The sequence below is a fragment of the Lepus europaeus genome, chromosome 17 (genome assembly GCF_033115175.1).
Source record: "Lepus europaeus isolate LE1 chromosome 17, mLepTim1.pri, whole genome shotgun sequence".
Classification (NCBI taxonomy): Eukaryota; Metazoa; Chordata; class Mammalia; order Lagomorpha; family Leporidae; genus Lepus; species Lepus europaeus.
Window position 1 is genome coordinate 78,117,010 of NC_084843.1, and position 25,585 is coordinate 78,142,594.

General features: G+C 51.9%; 1 protein-coding gene across 1 annotated transcript in view; it reads right to left on the reverse strand.

Annotated features, from left to right (window-relative positions):
• Positions 1-25,585, reverse strand: part of WDFY4 (WDFY family member 4) — a 243,414-nt gene that overhangs the window by 171,051 nt on the left and 46,778 nt on the right. Inside the window, exons 12-18 of the mRNA XM_062214495.1 lie at positions 18,396-18,489; positions 7,405-7,619; positions 6,465-6,559; positions 5,413-5,644; positions 4,952-5,028; positions 3,778-3,999; positions 2,594-2,772 (exon numbers count right to left, since the gene is read on the reverse strand). Coding sequence (XP_062070479.1) covers positions 2,594-2,772; positions 3,778-3,999; positions 4,952-5,028; positions 5,413-5,644; positions 6,465-6,559; positions 7,405-7,619; positions 18,396-18,489 — 1,114 coding nt within the window. The remainder of the gene's footprint in view (positions 1-2,593; positions 2,773-3,777; positions 4,000-4,951; positions 5,029-5,412; positions 5,645-6,464; positions 6,560-7,404; positions 7,620-18,395; positions 18,490-25,585) is intronic.

Consider the following 25,585-nt stretch of genomic DNA (forward strand, 5'->3'; position numbering starts at 1 on the left):
AAGATGCCTCTTGGATGTTCTATCCAAGTGCCTGGGTTCAAGTCCTGGCTCTACTTCCAATTCCAGCTTCCTGCTGCTGCACACCTTGGGAGGCAACAGGTGACGGCTGAAGTACTCAGCTCTAGCCATTGCGGTCATTTGGGGAGTGAACCAGTGGATTGGAAGACCTTTCTCTCTCTCGCTCACTCTATCTCTTTCAAATAAATAAAATAATTCTTAAAAAAGAAAGATAAGGCATAGGTCCTAGACTAGCTTAAACTATTAAAAAGAAAACTAATTGGGAAGAATCACTCTATCCAGTATAAGACTCATTATATGGGGGCCAGCGCTCTGATGTGGTAGGTTGAGCCTCTGCCTGTGCCACTTCATGTCCCAGCTGCTCCTCTTCTGATCCAGCTCTCTGCTATGACCTTGTAAAGCAGCGGAAGATGGCCCAGGTGCTTAGGCCCCTGCACCCAAGTGGGAGGCCTATAGGAAGCTCCTGGCTCCCAGCTTTGGATTGGCCCAGCTTTGGCCATTACAGCCATTTGGGGAGTGAACCAGAGGATTAAAGACCTCTCTATTTGTCTCTCCCTCTCTCTATCTGTAACTCTGCCTCTCAAATAAATACATCCTTTAAAAAAAAAAAGACTTATTATATGGGTATAAGATAATGTGGTACTGGTAGAATAATAGTGATGGATTAATAAAACAGAAAAAAGAAGCCATAAATAAATCTACACAAATACATCCCCCTGATTTTTGATAAAGATGCAAAAGCAATGCAATAGAGGAAACAGAGGCTCCTTCAACAAATGTTGGTGGTGCAATTGGACTCCATAAGCACACAAATGAACTTCAACCTAAACCTCATGCATTGTACAAAAATTAATTCATAACGGTTCATAAACTTCAATGCAAAATGTAAAACTACAAAGTTCACAGAAAAAAAGTAGGAGAAAATCTTCAGGATCGAGGGCCAGGCAGACAGTTCTTAGACTTGATCCCTAATGCACAAACCATGGAAGAAAAAAGTAATGACTTATACTTCATCTAAGCTAACAAGTTTTGCCCAAGTGGAAGAGGATAAAAAGAAGCTACTGTCTAGGAGAAATTAATTGCAAATCACATATAAAGCAAAAGACTAGTGAATATAATACATAATAAAACACATATGTACATATATATATATATATATATTTAAACCCGTATAACACAACTGTTGATAAAAATAATGCAATTAGAAAGTGGGCAAAAGATATAAGTGGACATCTCTGAAGAAGACGCACAGATGCAAATAACCGCATGGGAAAATACTCAACCTCATTAGCCCTTAAGAAAATGCAAATTAAAAGGCAGGGAACTTTCATATAAGGCATAGGAAAAATAATGACGGGGCAGACATTGTGACACAGCTGGTTAAGCCTGGCATCCCTTATGTGTGCAGGTTTGAGTCCTGGCTGCTCCTCTTCCATTCCAGTCTCTGCTATGGCCTGGAAAAGCAGCGGAATATGGCTCAAATGCTTGGGCCCCTGCACCCACGTGGGAGGCCTGGAAGAAGCTCCTGGCTCCTGGCTTTGGATCAGCCCAGCTCTGGCCATTGCAGCCATCTGGTCAGTGAACCAGCAGATGAAAGACCCCTTTCTCTCTCCCTCTTTCTTTCCCTCTCTCTCTCTCTCTCTCTCTGTCTTTGTCTTTGTCTCTGTAACTGTCTTTCAAATAAACTAGTAATAATAATAATAATAATAGCTAAAATGATCATTGCTAACATAAGCGAGAGCTTTCCCACCCTGCTCTTGCCCAGTGGATGTTGACAACAAGGCACAGTGCTCGGTCTCTGTCCTGGTTAAATTCCACTTGCTGGTCCTGACCCAACTTCTTGACCTTACCTTGGAAAATGAACGCTGCAAGACTTGGCCTTGGCCATCCTCCATGGCACATTTGGGTGTATTTTGGTGCCCCATCACTCCCAGTCTCCCTGGTGCCTGCCCTTGGTTTGGCTGGTCCTGTGCAGTCCTCTTTTATCCATGCACCGGTCCACCCAACCATAATATGAGCCCCTTTGTGGCCGTGAATTCACGTTTACTGCAGGCTTACCATGTGTTAGCCCTGTGCTGCATTCAAGATAAAGGACCTGCCTGACCTCAAGGCTCATGAACTATTCCACAGACGAGCCACACAGCCTGGGAAGGGAGACGGAAACAAGCCCACTCTCCAGAACAGATGAGAATGAAGACACGGCACCCACCAAAGTGACCACACACCAAAGTGACCACGTGTGTCCCAGGAGCTCCTAGGAGACCTCAGACCTTAAGCGCTGCCCAGACCTCCCTGGAGCACGTGGAACTTAAACTGCGAGAAGTTTGTGTATTTTTTTGGAGACTTGCCTCCTCCTAGGACCACTCTTGCAGATCTGGCCCCGTGTCCCCTGTCTGCATTCTGCCCAGTCTGTGTGACCTTCAGTCCATGATATAAAGCCGTGCTGTGCCTGGGCTCCACCCAGTCTCCTGGGTGGGTCATTAGGCTCCAACCCTACACCCTAAAGAAAAGTGAACAGGGGCCCCTCCAGGCAGGAGGCTTGGGGAGCTCAGCCGTGCGCCAGGAACCATCTCACCTTGGCTGAGCCAGTGAGTTGCCCATCGAGGTAGGTGGAGACGGTGCAATTCCTTTTCATTTCCTTGGTGACAACCACGGCCAGGTGATGCCACTGACCACAGGCCAGCAACTGGCCGCATCTGACCTGCAGCTGGCGTCCTGCCGAGGGCTCAGCATCATCTTCAGGTTCCATGACGTCTGGAAGAGAACAGGAACGCTGGCCGTCACCGGTGCTGCACCTGCTGCAATGGCCCAGCAGAGCTGCGGGGGACGTGCCCTGGTCAAACAACACCTCAACCTTCACCCCTGGTGCCAGACCCAGGTGTGGGCACTGCTATGAGTGCTAACACACTGAATTGTCACCACCACCTTGAGGGGCAGGCACTACCACTACACTCATTTTGCTATCCTCAAGTGTGGTTAGGTAACTCTGCCCAAGGTGATGCAGGCAGGATTCAAACCCAGGGTCTCCCATGCACTAGACTGGTTTGTGATGATGCCAATTTGCAGGCCGTGGCCTGTGCCACATGTGTCGGTCATCCTCCGATCCTCCTAGGTGCTGTGCTAAGAAACAGTGCCACTCTTAGGACACGCAAAAGGAGCAGGAACAGGTAGCTAAGCGACGCCTGGCATGGCCACCTTGGGCAGGTGACCTTGGAGAACAAGGCTAAGGTCCAACGGGCAGAGCCAGGACCTGTCACCAGCACTGCTACGGGATGACCGGGCTCCCGGGTGCCCAGAGTCACCAGCCGGCCCTGGCAGCATGGGCCAACCCTAGGATATGAGGCTGAGCTCCGAGGGCATGGTGAGGCCACTTCGGCTCATGGACTTGCTCAGGGAAGGATGCAGCAGCCTCATTCCCAATGAGGCAGAGCCCCGGGAGTTGGCCCTGGCCACTGCCCCTGGCCACTGCCCCTGGCCACCCTGGGAGGGCGGAGCTGAGCTTCTGGAAGATTTCTGAGCACAACCTCTAGAGCCAGGCCAAGCGCTGGGTCTTGTCCACCTGCCAGCTGTAACCCCAGAGCCCAGGCCGCAGGGGCACACCGCACAACTACTACAGACCTTTCTCCAGGTGTGGAACCCACAGGGGCAATGCCAAATGCTGGGGAGGAATCTGGGGTCACCCCCACCCCTGTCCAGAGCGTCTGACACAGCCCTGCTCCCCTAAGGTGGGCGGGGCCAGCTCAGACCCCAGCACCTCACCCAGGGGCTGAAACTCTTTCTCTTCCGTGGAGACAACCAGGGAGAGGTCTTCGGGGCAGAGGCTGATGGAGAAGCAGACGAAGGGCTGCTCGGTCCTGGCCAGGTGACGCACCACGGTCAGGAAGCGCAGCGGGTGGCCCTCGGTGGGCGCGGCCGGCCGGCTGATCAGGAACCAGCAGGAGAAAGTCAGGCCCCCGGGGGGAGGGAACACTCTGGCAGCGCCTGGGGAGGGAACACAGCACCCCTGAGGTCTTTGTCCTGCTGAGGACCCTCTGCGGCCCCCGGCTCAGCTCAGCCACGGCACCTGCCGGGGGCCAGCCCAGGTCCGACCTCACTCACCAACGCGCCTTCCCCTTCCGCTCCGTGCTGCCTCGCCAAAGGGGCAGAGGCAGTGTCAGCAGCCCTGAGGTGGCTCACAAGGGGCCCCCGTCAGCTTATCTAGACTCCGGCAGGCAGGGCGGAGGACACTGACCTCGCTTAGCCAAACACTGGACAGGAAAGGGCGCCCCCTGGCCTCCCACACAGTAGCAGCGGTAGTGACCGAGACGGGGATGCTGACCTCACTGTGCAGGCAGAAGCAGCAGCCATGTTGGCAACCACTGGTGCCACGCTGACGTGGAAAGAGGGCTTGCCCGCACTGGTGGGCTGGGAAGGCATTGGGTCCTCAGCACCTACCCTCCCGTGGAAACCTGGGATCCAGTTCTCCTAACACAGAGTGCCGGGTCCAGGCAGCCCCTGAGTACTGGCGCCATTCTGCCCGGTGCACGTCAGCCAAGCACAGCACTGTGTGAAGCAGCTGAGGCCCCGGCTGTCCCCACGGGGACCACTTGCTGAGGGCTGCGTAGTTCGTGGGGCCGTCAGCACAGATCTCACACTTCTCTCTAGAGAGAGCTGTAGGGCCAGCTGACACAAACTAAATGAGTCAAACCCGAGCCCAGGGACCAGGTCTGCCACCGAGCCCCAGCCGTGAGCCTGGACACTTGGGACACACAACGAACAGGCCACTGCTTCTGAGGGCAACCGGGGAGCTGAGGGATGCTCTGACCCCAGGTACTCAGGACCAAAGAGCAGGGTCACCCTTTCCCGAGACACCTGGTGGAACTGGGCAGTCAGGACCTCTTGTGGCCCCACTCCTGGGGCAGGCGGGCAGCTGACCTCCCTGGGAAGTGCCTACCTGTCCCGATTCCTCCCGAGATGGAGTACTCGGTGCCGGATCCCATAACGGTAGCCAGCGTGGGAATAAACAGAGAGCTGGGAACAGAAAAGCATGTCAAGACATCCATCCCACCAAGCCGGCTGCTCTGGGCTGGGACGTCTCTGCTCCCTGTCCTCCTGCGGGGGCCTCGCCCCTGCTTAGACCACACAGCCCCTGGGGACAGAAAGCAGCAGGTGCACGTGGGCTGGCCAAGGGGGAGGAAGCCACACTGGAGGCAGGACAGCATGTGAGGGCACTCCAAACACAGCCGCACCAGCGGAGAGGCAGTTGGCCCTCCACGCCCCGGGGACATGTCCATAACCCAGACACCTTCCTCGGCCAGCTGGCCAGAGCCCGTGGGAGCCTCGGCTTTGTCCTGTGTGTTCTAATTCATTGGGAAATTAAGAAGAGGCCTTTCCAGGATGTGAGGGCCCGCATACCCGTGGCCCTCCACCGACATGTCGAATTCCACAAACGATGGCGCCAGTGCCGCCCTCTGAGGCTGCAGGTTGCGTGGGGAGGTCATGGAGATGAGGCTCAGCGACGTCTGGAGGGCAGTGGCGGCGTCCGGGGACGTCCCTGAGGGCCTAAGGGCCGGAGCCGCCCCAGGGCACCAGTCAGAGATGGCTCCCGCACGCCCCTCGGCCCCTCCTGGGGTTGCGCTCTGGTTCCCTAAACAAGAGAAGAGATGCGACTTTGCTCAAAGCACTCCTGCCTTTCTCCTGGCCACTGGTCTGATGTCCCTGCCACAGCCCCAGTGCAGACACCCCCTAGCCATCCCCCAGGGGGGTTGCTGGACCCCAGCCTGCTCCATCTGCTGGCTTGGATGGCATTGAGCGGTGGCAATTACCTACCCGCCACAGGAACTTGCCCCTTTCTTCCTTCCAGGGTGCTCCCCTCTCCAACACAGCCACGTCCCACTGCCGCCTGTGGCCTGCCCCATTGGAGCCACTCACGGGGGCCTTGTCTCGGCCTGAGGGCCCGCCCCCTGCTTCATAGCAGCCTGTCTCCAACACATCTCTCAGCCCCCGCCTCTGGCTCTACATCCTGGCTTCTCAGCTGAGCCCTCTTCCTAATATGCCAGGTGATCTTACCCCGAATACATCCACGCCATTCTCTCCCCCAAGCTGTCCCCTGGACCAGCACTCTTTAGGAGTCACCTGATGCTTTGGCTCCTGACACCGTAACTCAGCCCTGAGCTCTGAGCTGGGCAGACCCCCCCCCCCCCCGGCCCCGTCCCTGCACACCTGGGCCCCGCTGGGCAGTGAAGGACGTCCTATCACTGACTCACGCCCCGAAGCCCAGGCTCATCATCACCTGTCCTGCGTGGAGAGAGCTCCATCTGCTCCTCCCACACCTGCCTTTCTCCAGACAGAATCAGCTTTGACACCTGCCCGCCTCCCTGCACCTGCTGTCCACTGTCCCAGAGCAGGGCTGCCGAACTCTCTCTCCAGTCCTGTGAGCCTGCCCCAGTTCCTTCCTCTGTCCTCACCTGAGCAGCCGGGGGTGCCTCGATGCGCCCGAGATGGCCTGAGGACCCTCACTGCGCTCGACGGAGGCGGGACGATACCGAGTCCGAGAAACTGTCTGTACATCAGAACGCACAGGAGAGCGAGTGAAGACATTGCTGCAGGCAGAAGTTCTCCCCAGCTCCATCCTGCCCGCTCCCCTGAGCTCCATGACCTGCCACACCCCTACCTGTGCTCTGCCCCCTTCACCTGCAAGGCCCTCTGAGAGCCGCACCGTCCCAATAACCCAGCCGCAGAGCCCCCAAATTCAGGAGTCTCAAGGCAGGCCTCTGCCATCCATGCTGTATCATTTCCTAAAGGAACTGACTGCTTTTACCAACATCATGGCTTTGTCTGGCAGCCCACATGCCCAGCAGCTGAAAGAGGCTGACCCGGCCCCTGGGCACCATGCCTGCTGGCTGGAGCGGTCACCCTCATCCCCTCCCTGCACTGGCCCCTGTGTGTGTCAGCAGGGTGGCGTGACCCTCTGGGCAGGGGAGGGTCCCTGGGAGGCTCCTGCGCTCCCGCCCACAGCCTGTCCTCTGCCTTCTTATCTTCTACACCTGCTGCTCCCTGGGTAGCTTCCGTCCCTGCTGTTGCTGTTAGGACCCCGAGCAGCATACAGAGGTGCATGCCCTAGCCCCTCTGTGTTGGGAGTCCCTGCAGCTGCCAGCCCCCAGCCAAGGCTTCCACGCCTCCGCTGCTTGTCTAGTAAACTGTAAACCCCTTGTCCGGCCCCGCCAACCCCAGGGGAGCAGGCGGGATCTGCTTCGTGGGCACCAGCACTATGGTCTGTAGACTTCCAGCACTGAATGCCCGGACAAGTCGGTGCTCTGCGGAGGAGCGAGGAGGGGGTGTCGGGACCCCTGTCCCTGCGGCCCACGGGGTGCCCCCAGCCAGGACACAGCACAGGGCCCTCGGTACCTCAGCACGTCCGGCTCGATGGTCTGGGAAGCAAGTTTTTCAAAAATCCGGACGAGGCGCGAGTGCAGGGGGCCGCTGCCGGCGGCCAGGGCCCTGCGGCAGGAGCTCATGAGTGTCCCGAGCATGCCCGCCTCGCACATCACCTGGCGGCTCTTCTCCGACTTCACCAGGCACTGGAGGTGGCTGGCCAGGGAGCACTGGATCTCTTCCGAAAGCTGAGAGGTGACCAAAGCAAGCCGTGAAGACCAGGAGACCGCCCCTACCCTGGCCCATGCCTGCTGCACCCCCTCGGGGGTGGGTGTTCATCCTCCGCTCCCTCAAACAAGTATTCAGTGGGCTTGCAGCGTCAGCTTCCAGGGGACAGCCCTGGGGAGGCAAAGATGAGTAGGGCCTTGCCCCTGCCCCCATGGGATCACAGACAATCAGCCGCCTCCACGCAGCAGGGCAGGTGTTCCAGCACAGAACTTCGTTTTCTCGGATGGAAGGGGGTCCCTGAGGCCCCTCACTCATTTCATGGAGCTCTTGGGGCGTGGGGATACAAGGAAGACCAGCCCTGGCCTCTATGGTGCAGACTGGATTCTTCCTGTGATGAGAGTAACTCCTGGGTATCCCAGATGTGCCAAGTCCTGCTCCCTAAGCATTTGAATGTGGAGCGTTGAAGCAATCCCTGTGACGAGGTCCAGAATCAACCCCATTTCACAGGTCAGAAAACGGAGCCCAGGGCAGTGACCTGCGCAGGGCCACATGGTAAGGGCAGAGCCTGTGTCTGACCCTGGCTCCTTTCCTTACAGGCAGTCACATAAGGGGTCCCCTCCCCAAAGATGGCAAGAGCATGTTCCTATCACAAACAGACAGAAATAACTCAGACCCCCTCCAGAGGTTGCTCACAAGCCTGTAGCGCCTGCCAGTCCTTCTGAACATGCATGGGAAAAAAAAATAGAATTGGAAGAGAGTTTCTTTTGGTGCAAAGGCAATTTTGAAATCCACGCATGATTTTTTTTTCATGATATGTGCCTTTTCCAAATATTCGGAAGAAAATGATTCCGTTTCCCTACAAACTTTTTGAACTATCTGGGGATATCTTTGAAGGAGTAACATGTAGGACAAGATGCATTTCCACTACTTCTCACCAGCTTCTGGATGTTAAACGAGTGGTACGTGTCTCACCTCCCATCCTCCCACCTGCCTTCCAAACCCGGCAACACTCACAGCCCCTGCCCGACAGCGGCGATGGCCCCGTTGCTGCAGCAACATTTCTGAGGTAAGAGATGGGCAGCAAGCAGGTGGCCCAGCCCGCGCTTAAGATGCCCACATCCCATAGCTGCACCTGGGTTTGATACCCGGCCGGCTCTACAGCTCCTGACCCCAGTTCCCTGCCAATGCACACCCTGGGAGGCAGCAGTGATGGCTCAAGTGGCTGGGTCCCTGCCACCCATGTGGGAGTCCTGGACCGAGTTCCAGACTCCAGACTCCAGGATTTCACCTGGCCCAGCCCTGCCTGTTTTGGGGAATGAACAACACAGATGGGTTCATTTCTCTCTCTCTCTCTCTCTCTCTCTCTCTCCCCCTCCCTTTTCTCTCCAACTCCCAAATAAATCAAAATGTTCAAAAATAAATAACAAGTGAATTCTGGACAGGATGAAATGCCATTGGAGTGATCTGGCGTGCAAGGTTCTGCCAGGGTGAACTCTCGTGGCTTTGCCAGTACTCCCTGGTGTCACCGGCATCGAGGACAGAACTCACCACCTGGAGGAGGTGGACCCCCTTCCCGTGAGCCTGAGCTGTGGATGGACACAGGCAGCCCAACGGGGACAGAAACTGTGGGTAGAAACGGTGGCAGTCACCTAACAGACCCGCCTCCATCATCACCATTTGCACACTGGGGAACTCTCCCCCACTTCCAGGTCTTCAGACTCAGACTGGCCCGTCCTGGGCACCCCAGCCCCACCTCTGCCCCTGTGTCCACTGTCCTTGAAACAGAAGAGGGTCACCCACACTCTTGTCTCCAACTCCCCTCTCCCAGAATAGGGACTTTCATAGCTGACACCTGCCCGCTTCATTTGGGGGTGAGAGCTGGGGCCACAGCCTGCACGGGACAAGATGCACAACTGATATCATCATGCACTATCAACAAGAAATACAGAAACACCTGCAATCACGCATATTAATTGGCAGACTTCTGGGTTTTGTTGTTGTTGTTGTTTATTTGTTTTTTGGGTTTTTTTTTTTCTTGGTTCACTTTTTGCTCCGTGCCCCAACACCAGAACAGGAATACTTAAAAAATCTAAATATGCGAAAAAGAAAGAAAAAGGAGAAAGTCTGCAAAGGGAAGAACTGCTGAGCTTGCCTTATAATGCCACAAGTTGACTCCAAAATTGCTCAATACCCCATAATGGAGGAGGGAGAATTGATCGTCCTCATTATCGCTGCAGCTCTGTCAATACCAATACTGCCTTGTTTTGAATAAAATGTGCTGTTTTTTCCAACGTTGGTTCCAGTAAAATGGGGTTTTCGTGAAAATATGAGCAGTGGCAGGAAACCAGTCTGGTCTCTCCCCCTCCAAATGGATTGATTTTCCTAACACAGATGGCTCGCAAGGCAGGAAAGGGGGTGGTGGTTCAATTAGGATTCTGTTGAGAGCGCAGGGTCACCCGACAGGCGGGCAGGCTGGACCCACGAGGCACGTGATCGCGCAGTGACCTGTGCTGTGGCGCTGAGGACGGCTCCGCTCCCTGCACTCAGCAGGCCAGACTCCAAGTCCGCCTTTGTCCCGCTGCGGATGCTACCTCCTTCTCTCTTTCTCAGCTTTCTCTCCTGGCGCACACGGGTCTCAGGGGGATGTCGGGGCATCAGTCCCCAGAGTCCCATCACTTTAGCTGCACCTCCTAACCTAGTCTCGACACCAATGGGGAGACTATGAGGAGTCCAGCGCCAGCTCCCCTCACCGTGAAGGAACCTGGGACTTTTGATCCGCTCACACTGGAACTAGTCAGGTGTTCCAACTTGGTTGCAATGTTCTTTATGTGATGATTGGGAGAGAGCAGTGACAGACTGAGAGACCAAAGACTGCACAGACCATTGCACCACAGTCCTGCACCCTGACATGTTCATTTGTGCTGCTCCTATAGCGTGGTGGGCCCGGGAGTCTGTGTTCTTGGTTTGGGTATAAGAGAGAACGCAGCTCCCAGCAAACCAGCAGAACCCTGGCCAAAGGGCCTGGCCTCCTCGATGCATAGGGCAGGTTTGTAACCAAGACACCAAGACCAAGATGCACGTGGCTGGCTGCCTGCCTTCCTGCTCCAGACCTGCCGCCTTTGCCAACAACACACACAGGACAGGCCGTGCCCTCGGCAGCTGAAGCCCCAGGATCTCAGATTTACGAAGGGTTTCTCTCTTTCCCACCTGTCTCCCCCCCACCCCACCCCGTGATCAGGTCATAGTGGTGTTCTCCCCCTTGGCCCAGCATAGCTCAAAGTGGGCAAAGTCCATGCCAACCCCCTCCCTAAGCTCCCACTCATTACTCAAGGGACAACTCACACAGCCTCTCATCCAAGCAAGGTTTTCTGACTCTCAACCTAGCACCATGTTCAAGCTTCAATCAAGATGAATACCACACTACTGCTGGTTCTATTATCTATCTATCTATCTATCTATCATCTATCTATCATCTATCTGTCCTCTATCTGTATCTATCTATCTATCTATCTATCATCTATCTATCATCTCTCTATTCCAAACTCTCTTTGTTCCCCCTCTACCCCTACAACACTGGAGTAACAGAAATATTTGGGGGGATGGGGTTCAGTGAGAAAGAGCATAGGAAATGTAGAAATTCAACACATGTCTAATGCGCTATAATTTAACAAAGCAAGGATCCTACTTTACCAACGTCTATTGGAGGAAATGGCTCTATCCAAATGGCCTGCGCTTATACAATGCTCTCCAGGGCCATTAACGCCGTCAATATTTTAGTTACTTGAAACCCATGCGATTAGTCCAGTGCATCTGAAACACAGGCTCATTCCAGAAAATGACACTCAGATTTTCCAAACACAGGCACCGAAGAGTGACAGACACACACAGCTCTGAACCCCAACCTCTTTCCATCCCATCAGACTGCACCTGGACGTTTCCATAGCAGCAGGAAGCTTGCAGCAGCCTTTAGCTCTCTGGAACATACTGATAGCAACTCGGGGTGCAGTCTGAGGATACACAGCAATCCCTCCCATGCCTGTCATTGCTCCCATAACCTCCCAGGCCTATCAGCCAGCCTGGCACAGTGGTAGAAGGCCAGGTGCACACACACACACAAAGCCATCAGTTGGCAAGGCTGTTCACTCTCACTGAGTTGCTTCAAGTTTCAAGCCTTCACCTGCTAAGCAGGAATACTGAAATTCACCTTGCAGGATTTTATCAAGACGGAGTGACAACTGTCTGCAGAGTTTCTGGCACCTAGCCACAGCAGCCACAGCAGCCAGGACAAGCTTCCCATGCCACCAAGTCCCTCCCGCCACACTAAGCACTTGCATATTCTTCGTGTAACCCACCAGCGTCCCACAGAGAGACGAGCTAAGGGTCAAAGATGGCAAGGAACTTTCCCAGGGCTCTGCAGCTGCCAAGCTCACAGTCGGCCGTCTTCAGAGCCTGAACCAAGCCCCGGGACAGTCAGTGCTCATCGGGTGACGATGATGATGGTGACAATGGTGGTGATGGTGATGATAATGGTGGTGATGGTGGGGATTGTGGTGATGATGGTGGCGGTGACAGTGATGATGATGATGGTGATAGTGATGATAATGGTGGTAATGATGGTGGTGATGGTGGGGATGGTGATGATAATGGTGGTGATGATGGTGGGGATGGTGATGGTGATGGTGGTGGTGATGGTGGGGATAGTGGTGATGATGGTGGCGGTGACAGTGATGATGATGATGGTGATAGTGATGATAATGGTGGTAATGATGGTGGTGATGGTGGGGATGGTGATGATAATGGTGGGGATGGTGATGGTGATGGTGGTGGTGGTGGTGGGGATAGTGGTGATGATGGTGGCGGTGACAGTGATGATGATGATGGTGATAGTGATGATAATGGTGGTAATGATGGTGGTGATGATGGTGGGGATGGTGATGATAATGGTGGTGATGTGATGGTGATGGTAGTGATGGTGGTGTTGGTGATGATAATGGTGGTGATGATGGTGATGATGGTGGTGATGTGATGGTGATGATGGTGATGATAATGGTGGTGATTTGATGATGATTGTGGTGATAATGGTGGTGATGATGGTGATGATGGTGGTGGTGATGTAATGGTGATGGTGGTGATGTGATGGTGATGATAATGGTGGTGATGAGGAGGATGGTGATGATGATGATGATGATAATGATGGGAAGTAACTCAAGAAAATGCAACCAAGGCCCTTCACAATGTGGCTCCAGCTGACTTCTCCAGCCCCCTCACTCACGGCCTTCCCACCCCGTGAGTCTGTCTTAGCCCAGCTGAACTATTCCAGTGGCCTGCACAGGCATCTTCCCGTTGCTTCTCTGCACTGGAGCGCCTCTTCCCTCTCTCTGCAATCTGTCACGCACACACCTTTTCTCTAAGCTGCGTTCAAGTGCCGTGCCTCTCTGTCCTAGGGCCTTGTGCTGCGGCCGTCACGATGTCTCTGTCTCGTACACTTCTCTGCCTGCCGTGTTTGAGGAAACCCTGACTCTAAGTTCCAGTGAGATCATCTCCACCTCTTCAAAGACACGCAGCAGGTGCTTGGTAATTAGTAGCAGATGCAAACACATCACTCTTGCTGCTGTCACGCAGCCTGTGTGCCACCTCTGGTCCTCCCACGCTGAGGGTGATGGCTATCACATGCAGTGAATATCTCTCTGCTAAGAACTGCCTGGGGGCCACTGCCCTGGAGGACGTGGGGGTAGCAGTTGGACCTGGGATGTCCTCCTAATACAGGTCAGAGGTCCGGCCCAAGGCCACATCCCTAATAGCAAAACCCTCATGGCTGCTGAGTGTACTGGAAAAGTATTTTTCTTTTTCTGGGCAGTTATTTCTTTCTGGGGCCAACTTGGCTCCAAGAGAACTGAGCTGGACTCTCGTTTTGCCTTGTACTCAGGAGCAAGCCTGCCACCAGTTTTTAACTCGGGCCATGGCACCAGAGGCAGAAGGAGAACCAGATTCTTCGTTTTCAACACCAGCTCCCAGGGCTCGCATTTTGGAGGGACTTTTGGAGGGGGCAAAAACACCTCTGGGCTGTGCACAGAACAAACTGATGGTGAGAGCAGCCACAATTGGAAAGAAACCAGAACAGAGCACTCGCGAAGTTATTTAAGTCATGGCCCCTAAGCTGACTCCAGTCCCTTGGAAAGTCATCAATTTCTCACCCATGGCGAGGAAGAACATGTGAGTTATGTAAACTGCGTAAGCACACAAGGAGCCCCACGGCAGACCCAGGAGTCAGGGGGCCTTGCCTTCTATTTTTTTAGTCACACTGCCATCTACTGAAATGCACTCGGTTTCCTGCACCCAAACCTGCAGAGGCCTGCAGGCACTTCTGCTCCCGCATTTGCCTGCGCCGCAAATAAATCCTTTGATTTACTGTTCTATTTGTTGCCGGGAGGCCTCCCCCACCCCTTTTCAGAAATCAACTACGGTAATTAGCCAACGTTTAATCGCTGCTGACTTGGCATCTGCAGAAAATACTTGAGAAAACGCACCGCTACGTTTCATTTGCATATCTGAGAGACAGTGAGGGAGAATTAGACTTTTTCTAAATTACCTACTGTGACCTGAATATAGAAGAAGTATCGCCCCAAATGGAATTCTCAGTTGCCTACTGAATTTGTCCCATCACTCTCACGGGCTGAGCACAGAGCAGAAGTTCTTCTCCACTCTGGGATGTGGCAACTCGAGTTGTTTAAGCTGAAACCCAGCCGGGGAGATTCTTTGCTCTGTGTCACTCCATCCGCCCTCGTTGCTGTGGGTTGTGCAGAATGCGTAGCTCAGCACTAGCAAGACCGCCCACACCACTGGCTTGGTCATCGAAATGACAAGGAGGTTGGCTGCATTCTGTGAATACAGACAAGGCAGCCAGATGTCCCCACAAGAAGCTGATGGCTCCTGGAAAGATGCGCAATGCCCACCTGGCGGGACGTGGCCTTCTGTGACAGCGGCAAGATCAGAGACTCACTCGTCAAACACGACTTGGAGTGTGGGACCCCAGGACCGTGGGCAGTCACACAACACTTCGGAGCCTCGAGCACGTGCACCTGCACTGCAAAGAGCCACGGCGGGAGATTCACAGCTCAGAGATGACCCCAGTGCGCATGGGTTTCCGCTATGCCCCAGGCAAACCTTGTTGTGACCAGTCAGACACAGAAGGTAAGATCCCAGGTTTTGAGAAATCATTGACTGGAAGACATTCGATGTGGGGGGTCAAATGCTTTCATCCAGCAGTTGAATGCATACGGCAATTACTTACAGTAGCTGGACTTTTGTTTAATTAAAAATTTTTAAATGTATTTATTTGAGAGGCAGTCACACACACACACACACACAGAGAAAGAGAGAGAGAGACTCTCATTTGCTATTTCATCCTCCCCCCACCCCAAACACCTGCAATGGCCAGGGCTGGGCCAAGGCCAAAGCTGGCAGCCGGGAGCTAAATCCAGATCTCCTGCATGGGTGTCAGAAACCCAATTTTTTTTTTTTTTTTTTTGACAGGCAGAGTGGACAGTGAGAGAGAGACAGAGAGAAAGGTCTTCCTTTTGCCATTGGTTCACCCTCCAATGGCTGCCGTGGTAGGCGCGCTGCAGCCGGCGCACCGCGCTGATCCGATGGCAGGAGCCAGGGGCTTCTCCAGTCTCCCATGGGGTGCAGGGCCCAAGGACTTGGGCCATCCTCCACTGCACTCCCTGGCCACAGCAGAGAGCTGGCCTGGAAGAGGGGCAACCGGGACAGGATCGGTGCCCCGACCGGGTCTAGAACCCGGTGTGCTGGCACCGCGAGGTGGAGGATTAGCCTAGTGAGCCGCGGCGCCGGCTCAGAAACCCAATTTTTGAGCCATCAGTGCTGCCTCCCAGGGTGCACAGTAGCAAGAAGCTGCAGAAGGAGCTGGGCATCGGACTCAAGTCCTCTGACGTGAGATGCCATCATCTTACCCAAGGTCTTAACCTCCAGGCCAACCACCCGTGTCACGGTTGGTCTTTAAAGATGGCTGCCAAGAAGTCCCTCTGCTGGACACATGCATGGGAGGTGTGCGTCTTCTCCCTTTGGGTCTAAGCTGAGCCTGGGCTCAAATGGACCATTAGAAAGCTGTGGGAACAGCCCTAGCTTGTCCCACACATAAGCCTTCAGAAGTCACGAGCTGCTGTGTGGCCTGCTGGAGAGTCTCCTGGGGGTGAGGAGTGGGGACACAGGAAGAGGCCAGATGGACAGGGCAACATGGAGGAGAACCAACAGCTTGAACTAAGGCCCCTGCTGTGTGACCCAGCTGGGCCAGCCCAGGAGCCCCTCACCATGTGAGCAGGCCTTGCAAAGGGTCAGAGCAGCTCTGTGAGTGAAGAGGCCACCATGGCTGATCTAACCCCACCAGCATCACCAGCCCTGCTGGGCCTTGTCCAGCGTCCTGACTCGCAGAATCGTGCGAATGAATGGCCCAGCTGCTGGCCCCATTGCCTCAAGGCTTCCTCCTTGCCCACCACTGTTGACAACTGTGAAGTACACTCCCTTCCACGGCTGTCTGTAGGGGAGTCTCCAAAGGGTCATGTGCACATGTAGCACGCAAACACTATGCATGGCTTTCGCAATGTTTTGCACCAAAAGAAACCTGTGTTTTAGGTCCATTGTGCACGAATGTTTTTGAAGTCCCTCACATATGGCTCTGTCCAGTGATTAAATTACCGCTTTGCCATCTCTCTCTCTCTCTCTCTCTCTCTCTCTCTCTGCAGAGCAGCAGGGACCAGAACAAGCCTAGGCACTGGGGAGATGTTGACACACAGCTGCCCTGAATCCCACACATTCTCCAGGTGGAAACATTCCCACCCCTGCACACCAAGACTTTCTCTCCTCCATCCACTTCTCCCACTGACTTTGAAGGGCTTGCAATATTTGTACCGGGGTCACTGTCACTGTCGGGCTGGGATTAATCATGCCAACGAGCTGTCATTTCTTCCTGAAGTGTGTTGCCTACTTTTCAACTCCTACTCCTGCAAAGCTGGACCCTTCGTCACCTCCCAGAAGTGCCAGGCCCCTGTTGCTCATTCACTGGAAGGCAACCCAGGGAGGACCACATTCAATGTGAGGAGCACCGACTGGGAATCCTCCAAAGTCATGTAAATGATCTGAACTTGCATTTCCCCACTGGCTACAAAAAGAGAGATCGCCCCCGACAAAACCGCTTAGGAGAGTTAAGTCCACAGTGAGGGCCTGGTAGCCATCAGTTCAACTGACTTCCTTTCATCTGCTAATAAATCTAAAGTGCTACATTTTCTTTTCTTCCTTTAAAAAAATTCATTTGAGAAGCAGACAGACAGAGACATAGAAGTAGAGAGAGCTCCCATCTGCTGGTTCATCCCCCAGACGCCTGCAACAGCCAAGGCTGGGGCTGAAGCTGGGAGTGGGAACCCCATCCGGGTCTCCCACATGGGTGGCAGGAATCTAGGCACTTGAGTGATCACTGCTGTGCCTCCAAGAGCAGGGAGCAGCAGGCAGCTGGAGCCCGGAGCAGAGCTGGGCGTAGAACCAGGTTCTCTGACGTCCCACCGCAACGTGGGGCATCTTCTAGGTCTTCCTTAACAACTCCAGGCTCCTCCTCACAGCTTCCGGGATATGTGTGCTTCGGATGGTTTCGTCTGCTCTGAGGTTCCATGCCTTCTCGACAACCACATGTGACGGGGCTGGAACCAGGCTCCCCTTTGACTGTCATCTTGGGGCTGTACATTGACCTCGGTAGAGGCTACCTGACCCCCTCCTTCACATGACTCCTCAGGTCCCCCCTCTAAAGACAGCTCCCCCCGTGGGGCCAATGACTGCAGGCGAAGCTTCCCCACGGCTGCCCCTCACTGCTTCCCCACATGCTGTGCCCAGGCCATTCTGCACCTAACAGCCCAGGACACCTTGTCGATACAGAGACCTGACCGTGTCATCCCCACTCCCTTGAGAGAGGCTCCTTGTCACCCTTGGGAGGCTCCAGCCTGCCCCTGCCCAGCCCAGAGTCCACGTGCTGCTCAGTTCTCTCGGCACTGCCCTCGCTGCCCGCAGTAAGATCCCTCCTTCCTGGCTAACAGCTCCACGTCTTTCAAGGCTCTGCTTCCACATCACCACCTAAGAGACAGCTTCCCTCCACCTCTTCACCTAAAGTAGATCAGACAGGGCCTGTCCCCTCCTCTACCCCATCATTCTCTCCCTCACCACCCGGCTCTGCCCCTTGCTATTGTTCATCGCCCTGTGTAACTGCACATCCATTTCTGAGGGTCTTTATTTATCTGTGTGCACTGTCACCACCTCCCCACCCCCACCACAGGTGCATGCTCCAGGGACAGTGCCTGTTTTGCCCATTGTGCTAGCCCTGTATTCCCTACAAGGAGTACAGGACCAAGACCTCAGCCAGCACCCATGGGGCAGACCAATGTGTAGGTGGCCCGTGTCCTCCTGTCCCCCTCCAGTCCCAGGTGCGGGGCTTAGCGCCTGAGACCTGCCAGGTGAAGGTTTCAGAATTTTTTCCCCCATTTGTTTTTGTTCCATGGTTATTTCTAGAAGTACCTAGGCCAACAGAAGTCACCTGTTTTGCATAGCCTTGGGGAGGGGGCACCACAAGCTCAATCCAAGGCCCAAGATATACTGATGCTTGCTTCCCGAGGATGGCCCCACTGACGCAGGGCACTGAGGGCAAAGAGAAGAAAAGGAATCTCAGGCCACAGGGAGTTTGGGATGGGTCACGTGACCAAGGCGGGCTTTGTCTTGGGCACGTGTGTGTCGGCAGGTACCTGCGGGTGGTCCTCGTGGTGGAGCCGAGGCAGCAGCCGCACCATGGTGCACACAATCCCGGGATGCACGATCACGGCGTCACCTTCCTCTGCCCTGCAGAGAGGGAAAGCAGCGCTTCAGACACGAGCCCTTTGAGGCGCTCCCTCCTCTCGCTGAACTCTCTGGACTTCCCTTACGGACAGAGCGACCAGGACCCACAGCCTCAGGCTACCACCTCCCGCCTGGGTGGCCCTGAATGGCTGCATCTGAGCCCGAGTTTCCTGCACGGCGCCGCCCTTCCCTCCAACAAACATACAGCACTGCTTTAGTGCCCTCAGACGTAATGCCTGGTTCACAGTTGACACTCAAAGGTCATGAGAGTCCGGGTCTCCCTCCCTTCCTTCTGGAAATGGGAAAGATTAAGAAGCTTTCATTGTAGATTAAACAGGTTAAACACACACACACTTCTGGGTCCCCCCCGTGGTGCGGGCACCTTCTGCTATGCCCCATACACTGCATGTAATTTAAATGCCAGTGGAGCTGCATTTAAATGCTGATTTAGACTAAAAGTAAATGGTAGCAGAGAAGGAAACCCCAACCCAAAGCACCATGGAGCTGAAAAATGAGTTCCCTGGGGCTTCTCCTTCAGCAGCATCCTTTGCTGTGAACGCACAGGTGCCCTTGCACCCAGAACTGCGCCTGGTGCAGGCGGCGGGGAAACAGCTCCTCTTGGAGTCCTCTCTCTGGGCTGGAGGGAGAGAAGTGAGGCTCCTGGAGGTCACACAAATTAGATTCCCTGGGGGATCTCCTGGCTTTGTTTCTCCATTCTTTCCCTTCCCAGACTCGGGGCAGGTTCCTGCGTGGTGGCAGCAGGAGCAGCCAGGCAGACTCCAAGGCTCTGAGCTCCAAGAAACCTCTGCATAACAGGCGAGACCTCCACTGACTTTTCTTTTTCCCCCAGCGCCAGATGTCATTGTGGGAAGAACGGAGACAGGAGAGGAAGTGGGAGTGGCTCCTGGGACCCACGGTGTGCACTGTGCTAGGAAGAGGATGACCAGGAGGTGGCTGAAGGAGGTGTGACTGCCAGGCTGTGGATTAGTGCTGAGCTCAATCCTGACTGTGCACGTGTGCCTTCTGACCCAGCCTGGGGGCAAACCACCGCTGGAGACTGGCTTCTGGAAGAGGCAGACTGTCGGTGCATCAAATTGCCCAGCAAAGTCTTTAAGAGCTAAACTAATGCTGGGGCACATAGGTGGATACAGACTTGTGGTCTCGGGCCAGGCACTGTGGCAGAGCAGGTAGAGCCACTGCCTGCAGTGCCGGCATCCCATATGGGCGCCAGTTCAAGTCCCAGCTGCTCCTCTTCTGATCCAGCTCTCTGCTATGGCCCGTGAAAGCAGTGGAAGATGGCCCAAAGTCCTTGGGCCCCTGCACCCATGTGGAAGACCTGGAAGAAGCTCCTAGCTTTTGGCTTCGGATTGGCAGAATTCTGGCCATTGCGGCCAATTGGGGAGTGAACCAACAGATGGAAGACCTCTCTCTCTCTCTCTCTCTCTCTCTCTCTGCCTCTCCTTCTCTCTGTGTGTTACTCTTTCAAATAAATAAAATAAATCTTTTTTAAAAAAAAAAAAAGAAAGAAACTTGTGATCTGAACCCAATCATGTCTGCTAGGACCAAATAATCAACACTCCCCATAAGACGTCAACAAGAGCCAGAGTTCCTAAGGTAACATTCAAACCTCCAGGGTACAGCATGAAATTGCTCAACACAGAAATCTCATCAGCTCACATGGGGGCCATCATGTGCTGCCTACCTGGGCACGTGGGCAGGAGTTTGGATCAGAGGCAGAGTTGCTGGGCCCTGGAGAGACACTCCAATATGGGATACGGCATCCTACATGGTGGTTTAACCAGCTGGGCCACAATGCCTGCCTCTGTAATATCTATTATTTGAAAGGCAGAGTTACACAGAGAGAAGGAGAGACAGAGAGAGAGAGGTCTTCCATCTGCTGGTTCACTCCCCAGATGGCCACAACGGCTGGAGCTGCACCAATCCGAAGCCAGCAGCCAGGAGCTTCTTCTGGATCTCCCACACGGGTGCAGGGGCCCAAGGACTTGGGCCATCTTCTATTGCTTTCCCAGGCCACAGCAGAGAGCTGGATCAGAAGTGGAGCAGCCAAGTCTCGAACTGGCATCCTTATGAAATGCTGGCACTGTAGGCAGTGGCTTTACCAGCTATGCCACAGCGCCAGCCCCTGTAATATCTTTTAAAACCAGGCAGTGTATGGCCGATGCCGCAGCTCACTAGGTTAATCCTCTGCCTGCGGCGCCGGCACCCCATGTTCAAGTCCCGGTTGGGGTGCCGGATTCTGTCCCGGTTGCTCCACTTCCACTCAAGCTCTGCTGTGGCCCGGGAGGGCAGTGGAGGATGGCCCAAGTGCTTGAGTCCCTGCACCCGCATGGGAGACCAGGAGGAAACACCTGGCTCCTGGCTTCAGATTGGCGCAGCGCACAGGCTGTAGCAGCCATTTGGGGGGTGAACCAACGGAAAAGGAAGACCGTTCTCTCTGTCTCTCTCTCTCTCACTGTCTAACTCTGCCTGTCAAAGAAAAAGAAATCAGGCAGTGTGATGCCTCCTGCTGTGTTCCTTTTGCTCAGTATTGCTTTGATCACTAAGGGACTTCGTGGTTACATACACATTTGAGCAGTGTTTTTTTCTAGTTCTGTGAAGAACACCCTCAGCATTTTGGTAAGCATTGCCTTGCAACTACAAAGCACTTCCAGCACCATGGGCATTTTCATGACACTGATTCTTCCAATCCACTTTCCAAGAGTTTGGTGAAAAAGAAAAAAAAAATGTTTTTGGAACATTTTTAGCCATTCTTTCTTCAAATGAAGTTAAACACATATGCTTAAAGATTCAAGAAGCTTACTAAAATCCAAACAAAAGAAACAAAAGAGACCCATGCTCAATCACATCATTACTAAGCTGCTGAGCCCTGAAGACAATAAAAAAATCCTGAAGGCAGCCAGAGAAAGCAGCACATTGCATACAGGGGAGCAACCACCTGGATGGCTGTGGATCTTCTCATGAGAAAGTCGAAGGCAGAGGGGCGACAGTTTTTAAGAGCTGCAGAGCAATGTGAAAAATTAGTTCCATATCCAGGAAAAATATCCTTCAGGAACTAATGCAAAACAGGTATACTCCCAGATGAATCTCTTGCCAACAGACTTGTTATAAAAAAGATACTTGAAATTGTTCTTTAGTTGGCAGAAAACCATAACAGAAGGAAATCTGGTAGCTGGAAAGCAGAAAGAACAATAGAAACAGTCAATACTTGGATAAGTATAATGCACTATTTTCTCCTTGTAAGTTCTTAAATATCTGTATGATGGTTGACAACCACATTGTATTAGATGCCTCATAGGACAGATTAGGGAAAGTTAAAGGGACTTGCTAGAGACAAACTTCTGTAATCCCTTAAGTAGTAAAATATTAATTTTAAGCAGTCCATTAAAAGTTACATATAGATATTAAAATCTTTATTTAAAGCATTGAAATAGATGAAAATTCAATAAATAAAACCAAATGAAATACTAAAATATACTTAAAATACCCACATAAGTCAGGAAAAAGAAGCAGAGGAATGAAAATGAGAAAACAAATAATAAAATGATAATATTACCTAAGTGTAAACACAGTAATAATTATATGAAATGATTATTAAACAGATATTGTCAGAATGGAAAAATAAAGACAAAGCTCCATACCATCTTAAAATAAAATTATATAGATAGGGTACGTGTAAAAGGATAGAAAAGTGTGTACTATGCTAGCACTAATCCAAAGAATGCAGCTGTGGTTCTACTAATACCAGAGAATGGGCACTTCAGAACAAGGGAAAACTATCAGCAATAACCAGATTGAATTACTAATGATTAATGACTGGTAGATACCAAAAATACATGTGCAAGTCGTCCAAACTCATAAAGAAAAACTTAGAGAACTGAAAGGGCAAATGGCCAACTCCCCACTCATAAAATGAGACTTCAAGACTCTTTTGCTGTGACCGATGGAAAAAGAAACAGAAACCCATCGAAGTCAGAATTGGATAGCAACCAACTATTTATCAAACACTCTACCCAACAACTGTATATATTCTTTCAACATTCATCACAATGGGCTCTACCCCGAGACATAAAACAAATTTTAAAACATTTCAAACAGGTAAAATCATACAAACTATATCCTAAAAATGAGTAACAGAATGATAAGCTTTGAAACCTTCAAATGCTTGGGATTTAAGCATATTTCTAAGCAATTTATGGGTCAAAGAGAAATTTTTAAGAAGATTTTTTTAATGTTTGGAACTTATATAAAAATATACACATAAAAATATTTCTAAGAAGCTCCTAATATGGTACTTAGAGTGAAATGTGTAGGATTAAATGTGTACATGATGAAACAGAAAAGTTCTCAAATCAACGATCCAAGCTTCCACCTCCTGACGCTGTTTATTAAAAGAGAAAAAAAAAAAAAAGCAAACAGAAGAAATTCAATAATAAAGACAGCAAAACAAATCAATGAAATTAAAAACTGAAAACCAGTGAAGAAAATAATGGAAGTCTGCTTATTTGAAAGCCTTTTAAAGACTGAAAAATCACCAGGTAAGCTACCAAAGGCGAAGGCAAGAAGACACAAAGGGTCGATGTCGGGAATGAAAGAGGCAGCCCTGCCACCGGCCCTGCAGACGTCAGGACAATGAGAAAACACTGCAGATAACTCCAGGCCTGCACATTCGACAGCTTAGATGAAATGGACTAATCTCTTCAAAGCCACAGACTACCAAAACCTGAGCAAAAAGAGATGAGTAACTGAATAATTTATAGCCACTACAAAAAGTGAATCTGGAGTTAAAACCTTCCCACAAAGGATGCTCCGGACCCAGTGTTTGCACCGGTGAATTCTACTATCCGCTGAAAAGAGAAGTCACTCCAATTCTACACAACTTCTTTCACAAAATAGAAGAGAAAGGGAATCCTTCCCAATTTACTTGATGAAGCCAGGATTAACCTGATACAAAAACCAGGAGACAAGGCAATATCCCTCATAAACATGGGGGCAAAAATCTTCAGCAAACTATTAGCAAACCAAATCTAAGTGCATACAAAACAAATAAGGCATTATGGCCCATTGGGCTTACCCCACAAATGCAAGCAGATTCAATATGCAAAAATCAGTCAACATTGCCCATAATGCTGATAAGCTTCGGAAAAAAAAATCACATGATCATCTAATTAATGTAGAAAAATCACTTGAAAGATTTAATACGATATTTTTAAAAAAAATCTCTCAGTACATTAATAAGAATTTTTCATCACCTACTAATGGGCATTAACAAAAAAGCCACACCTGGTACCATATTCTGTGGAAAAAGATTAGAAACATTCTCCTAAAATTAAGAATGCGGAAGAGACGTCCACTCTCTCTACTCCTTTTCAACATTCCACTTGACCACGCAGGTTGGAAAGGAACTCTAAAGGTGCCCCTAGTCACTGCTAATGTCATTGTCTACATATCTATTTTTTAAAAAACTCCTAGAATTAATCATTGAATTTAGCAAGTCCCCAGCATACATAGCTTACATATAAAAATAAATCAAGTTGCTATAGACTAGAAAGCAAAAAAAAAAAAATAGAATTTTTAAACATCACTTAGAATAGTGCTCAAAAAATTTAAATACTCAGGTATAAATCTAAGAAAGCAAGCAGCTGTGTGTGCTGAATGCTACAGATGGGTGAATGAAACCAGAGACCTAATACACACTGTTTGTGGCTCGGACTAGTCAACATAGCTAAGCTGTCAATTCTCCTCCAGTCTATTTCATACAATGGCAATTCAAACGCCAACAGGACACTTTGTGGATTCAGGCAAGCTGGTCCCGACATACACATGGTACGAGGATATCCAAAGATGCAGGCACAGAAGTCACCAAAGCAAAGCGGAAAAGGAAGAAGGAATGTGGAGGACTCAGGTTAGCTGATGCGGCGACTCACTGTCAACAGCAATGAAGGCAACACTGGAGAAGCAGTAGACAGGGAGCAACAGAACGGAGTCTAGAAAAAGAGATACACACGTGATTTTTGCAAAGGCACAAAGACAATTAAATGAAAAAGGGGTCATATTTTCAACAAATAGCCCTGGAAGAAAGACATTTCCATGTCCCAAAAAAAAATGTGGTGCCAAACAAACAAACAAAACCAACCTTAAGGGTATAGACCTATAGAGCTTTTGGAAGGAAGCATGGATGAAAATCCTCCCAGCCTTGGCTAGACAAAGAGATCTCTGTAAGGCATAATCCAGGGAAAGCAGAACACCGGATCAGCTGAACTTCGTCACAATTAAAGCCCTCCTACCTGCGAAGGAGCCTACTGAAAAAATGAAAAGCTAAGTCACGACACTGATACAACATGGTGGAACCTCATTGGTGGCGTGCTGCGTAGAAGAAGCTGGTCCCCAAGGACAGCGCATGTTTGCCTCTACGTGTGAGGTTTTCTGGAGAAGACGAGCTTTAGGGAACACCAACGGCTGTCAGGGCTTGGGGTAGAGAAAAGATGTGCTCTATGGGGCGGCAGTTGGGGGCGCAGGGGGCTGGGGGCTGGGGGCTGTTTCGTGTCTTCATCACGGAGGCTATGACATGACTGTACGTGTGAGCTCAACCTCAAGGAATCGTACAACAACAGCCACACGAAGAGTTACTGACGTTCCCAGTGATCAGTGCGGCAGATGCTGAGAGGACATGGGGCAGTCACCCGAGCTGGCCTAGGGGATGAGGCTGGGACAGCCCAGGGCGGGGCGGGGTGGGCATGGGGATCCTTGGAGGAAGTAACAGAGCAACAAAGCAATAGAAGCCACAGTCCAGGTACAGCAAATGGCATCCCAGGCAGAGAAAAGGGTATGTGTGCGACGTTCATTGGAAACCCAGCGGCAAGGTGCCGGATGAGGCTGGGAGCAATGGCCCTGCGCAGCGGGGGGGGGGGGGGGGGGGGGGCGCTCCTAGGGTTGTTCAAGCCAACGCAACAATGTCCAACTATCCTGGGAGCCAGGCATTCCAAGTGGCCATGACAGTCACATCTGTGCCTTGCAAAGACCCACCTGGCCCTCATGCGGACTCCAGGGTCTGCACTGTCCCCTCTGGTGATCTGGCTTG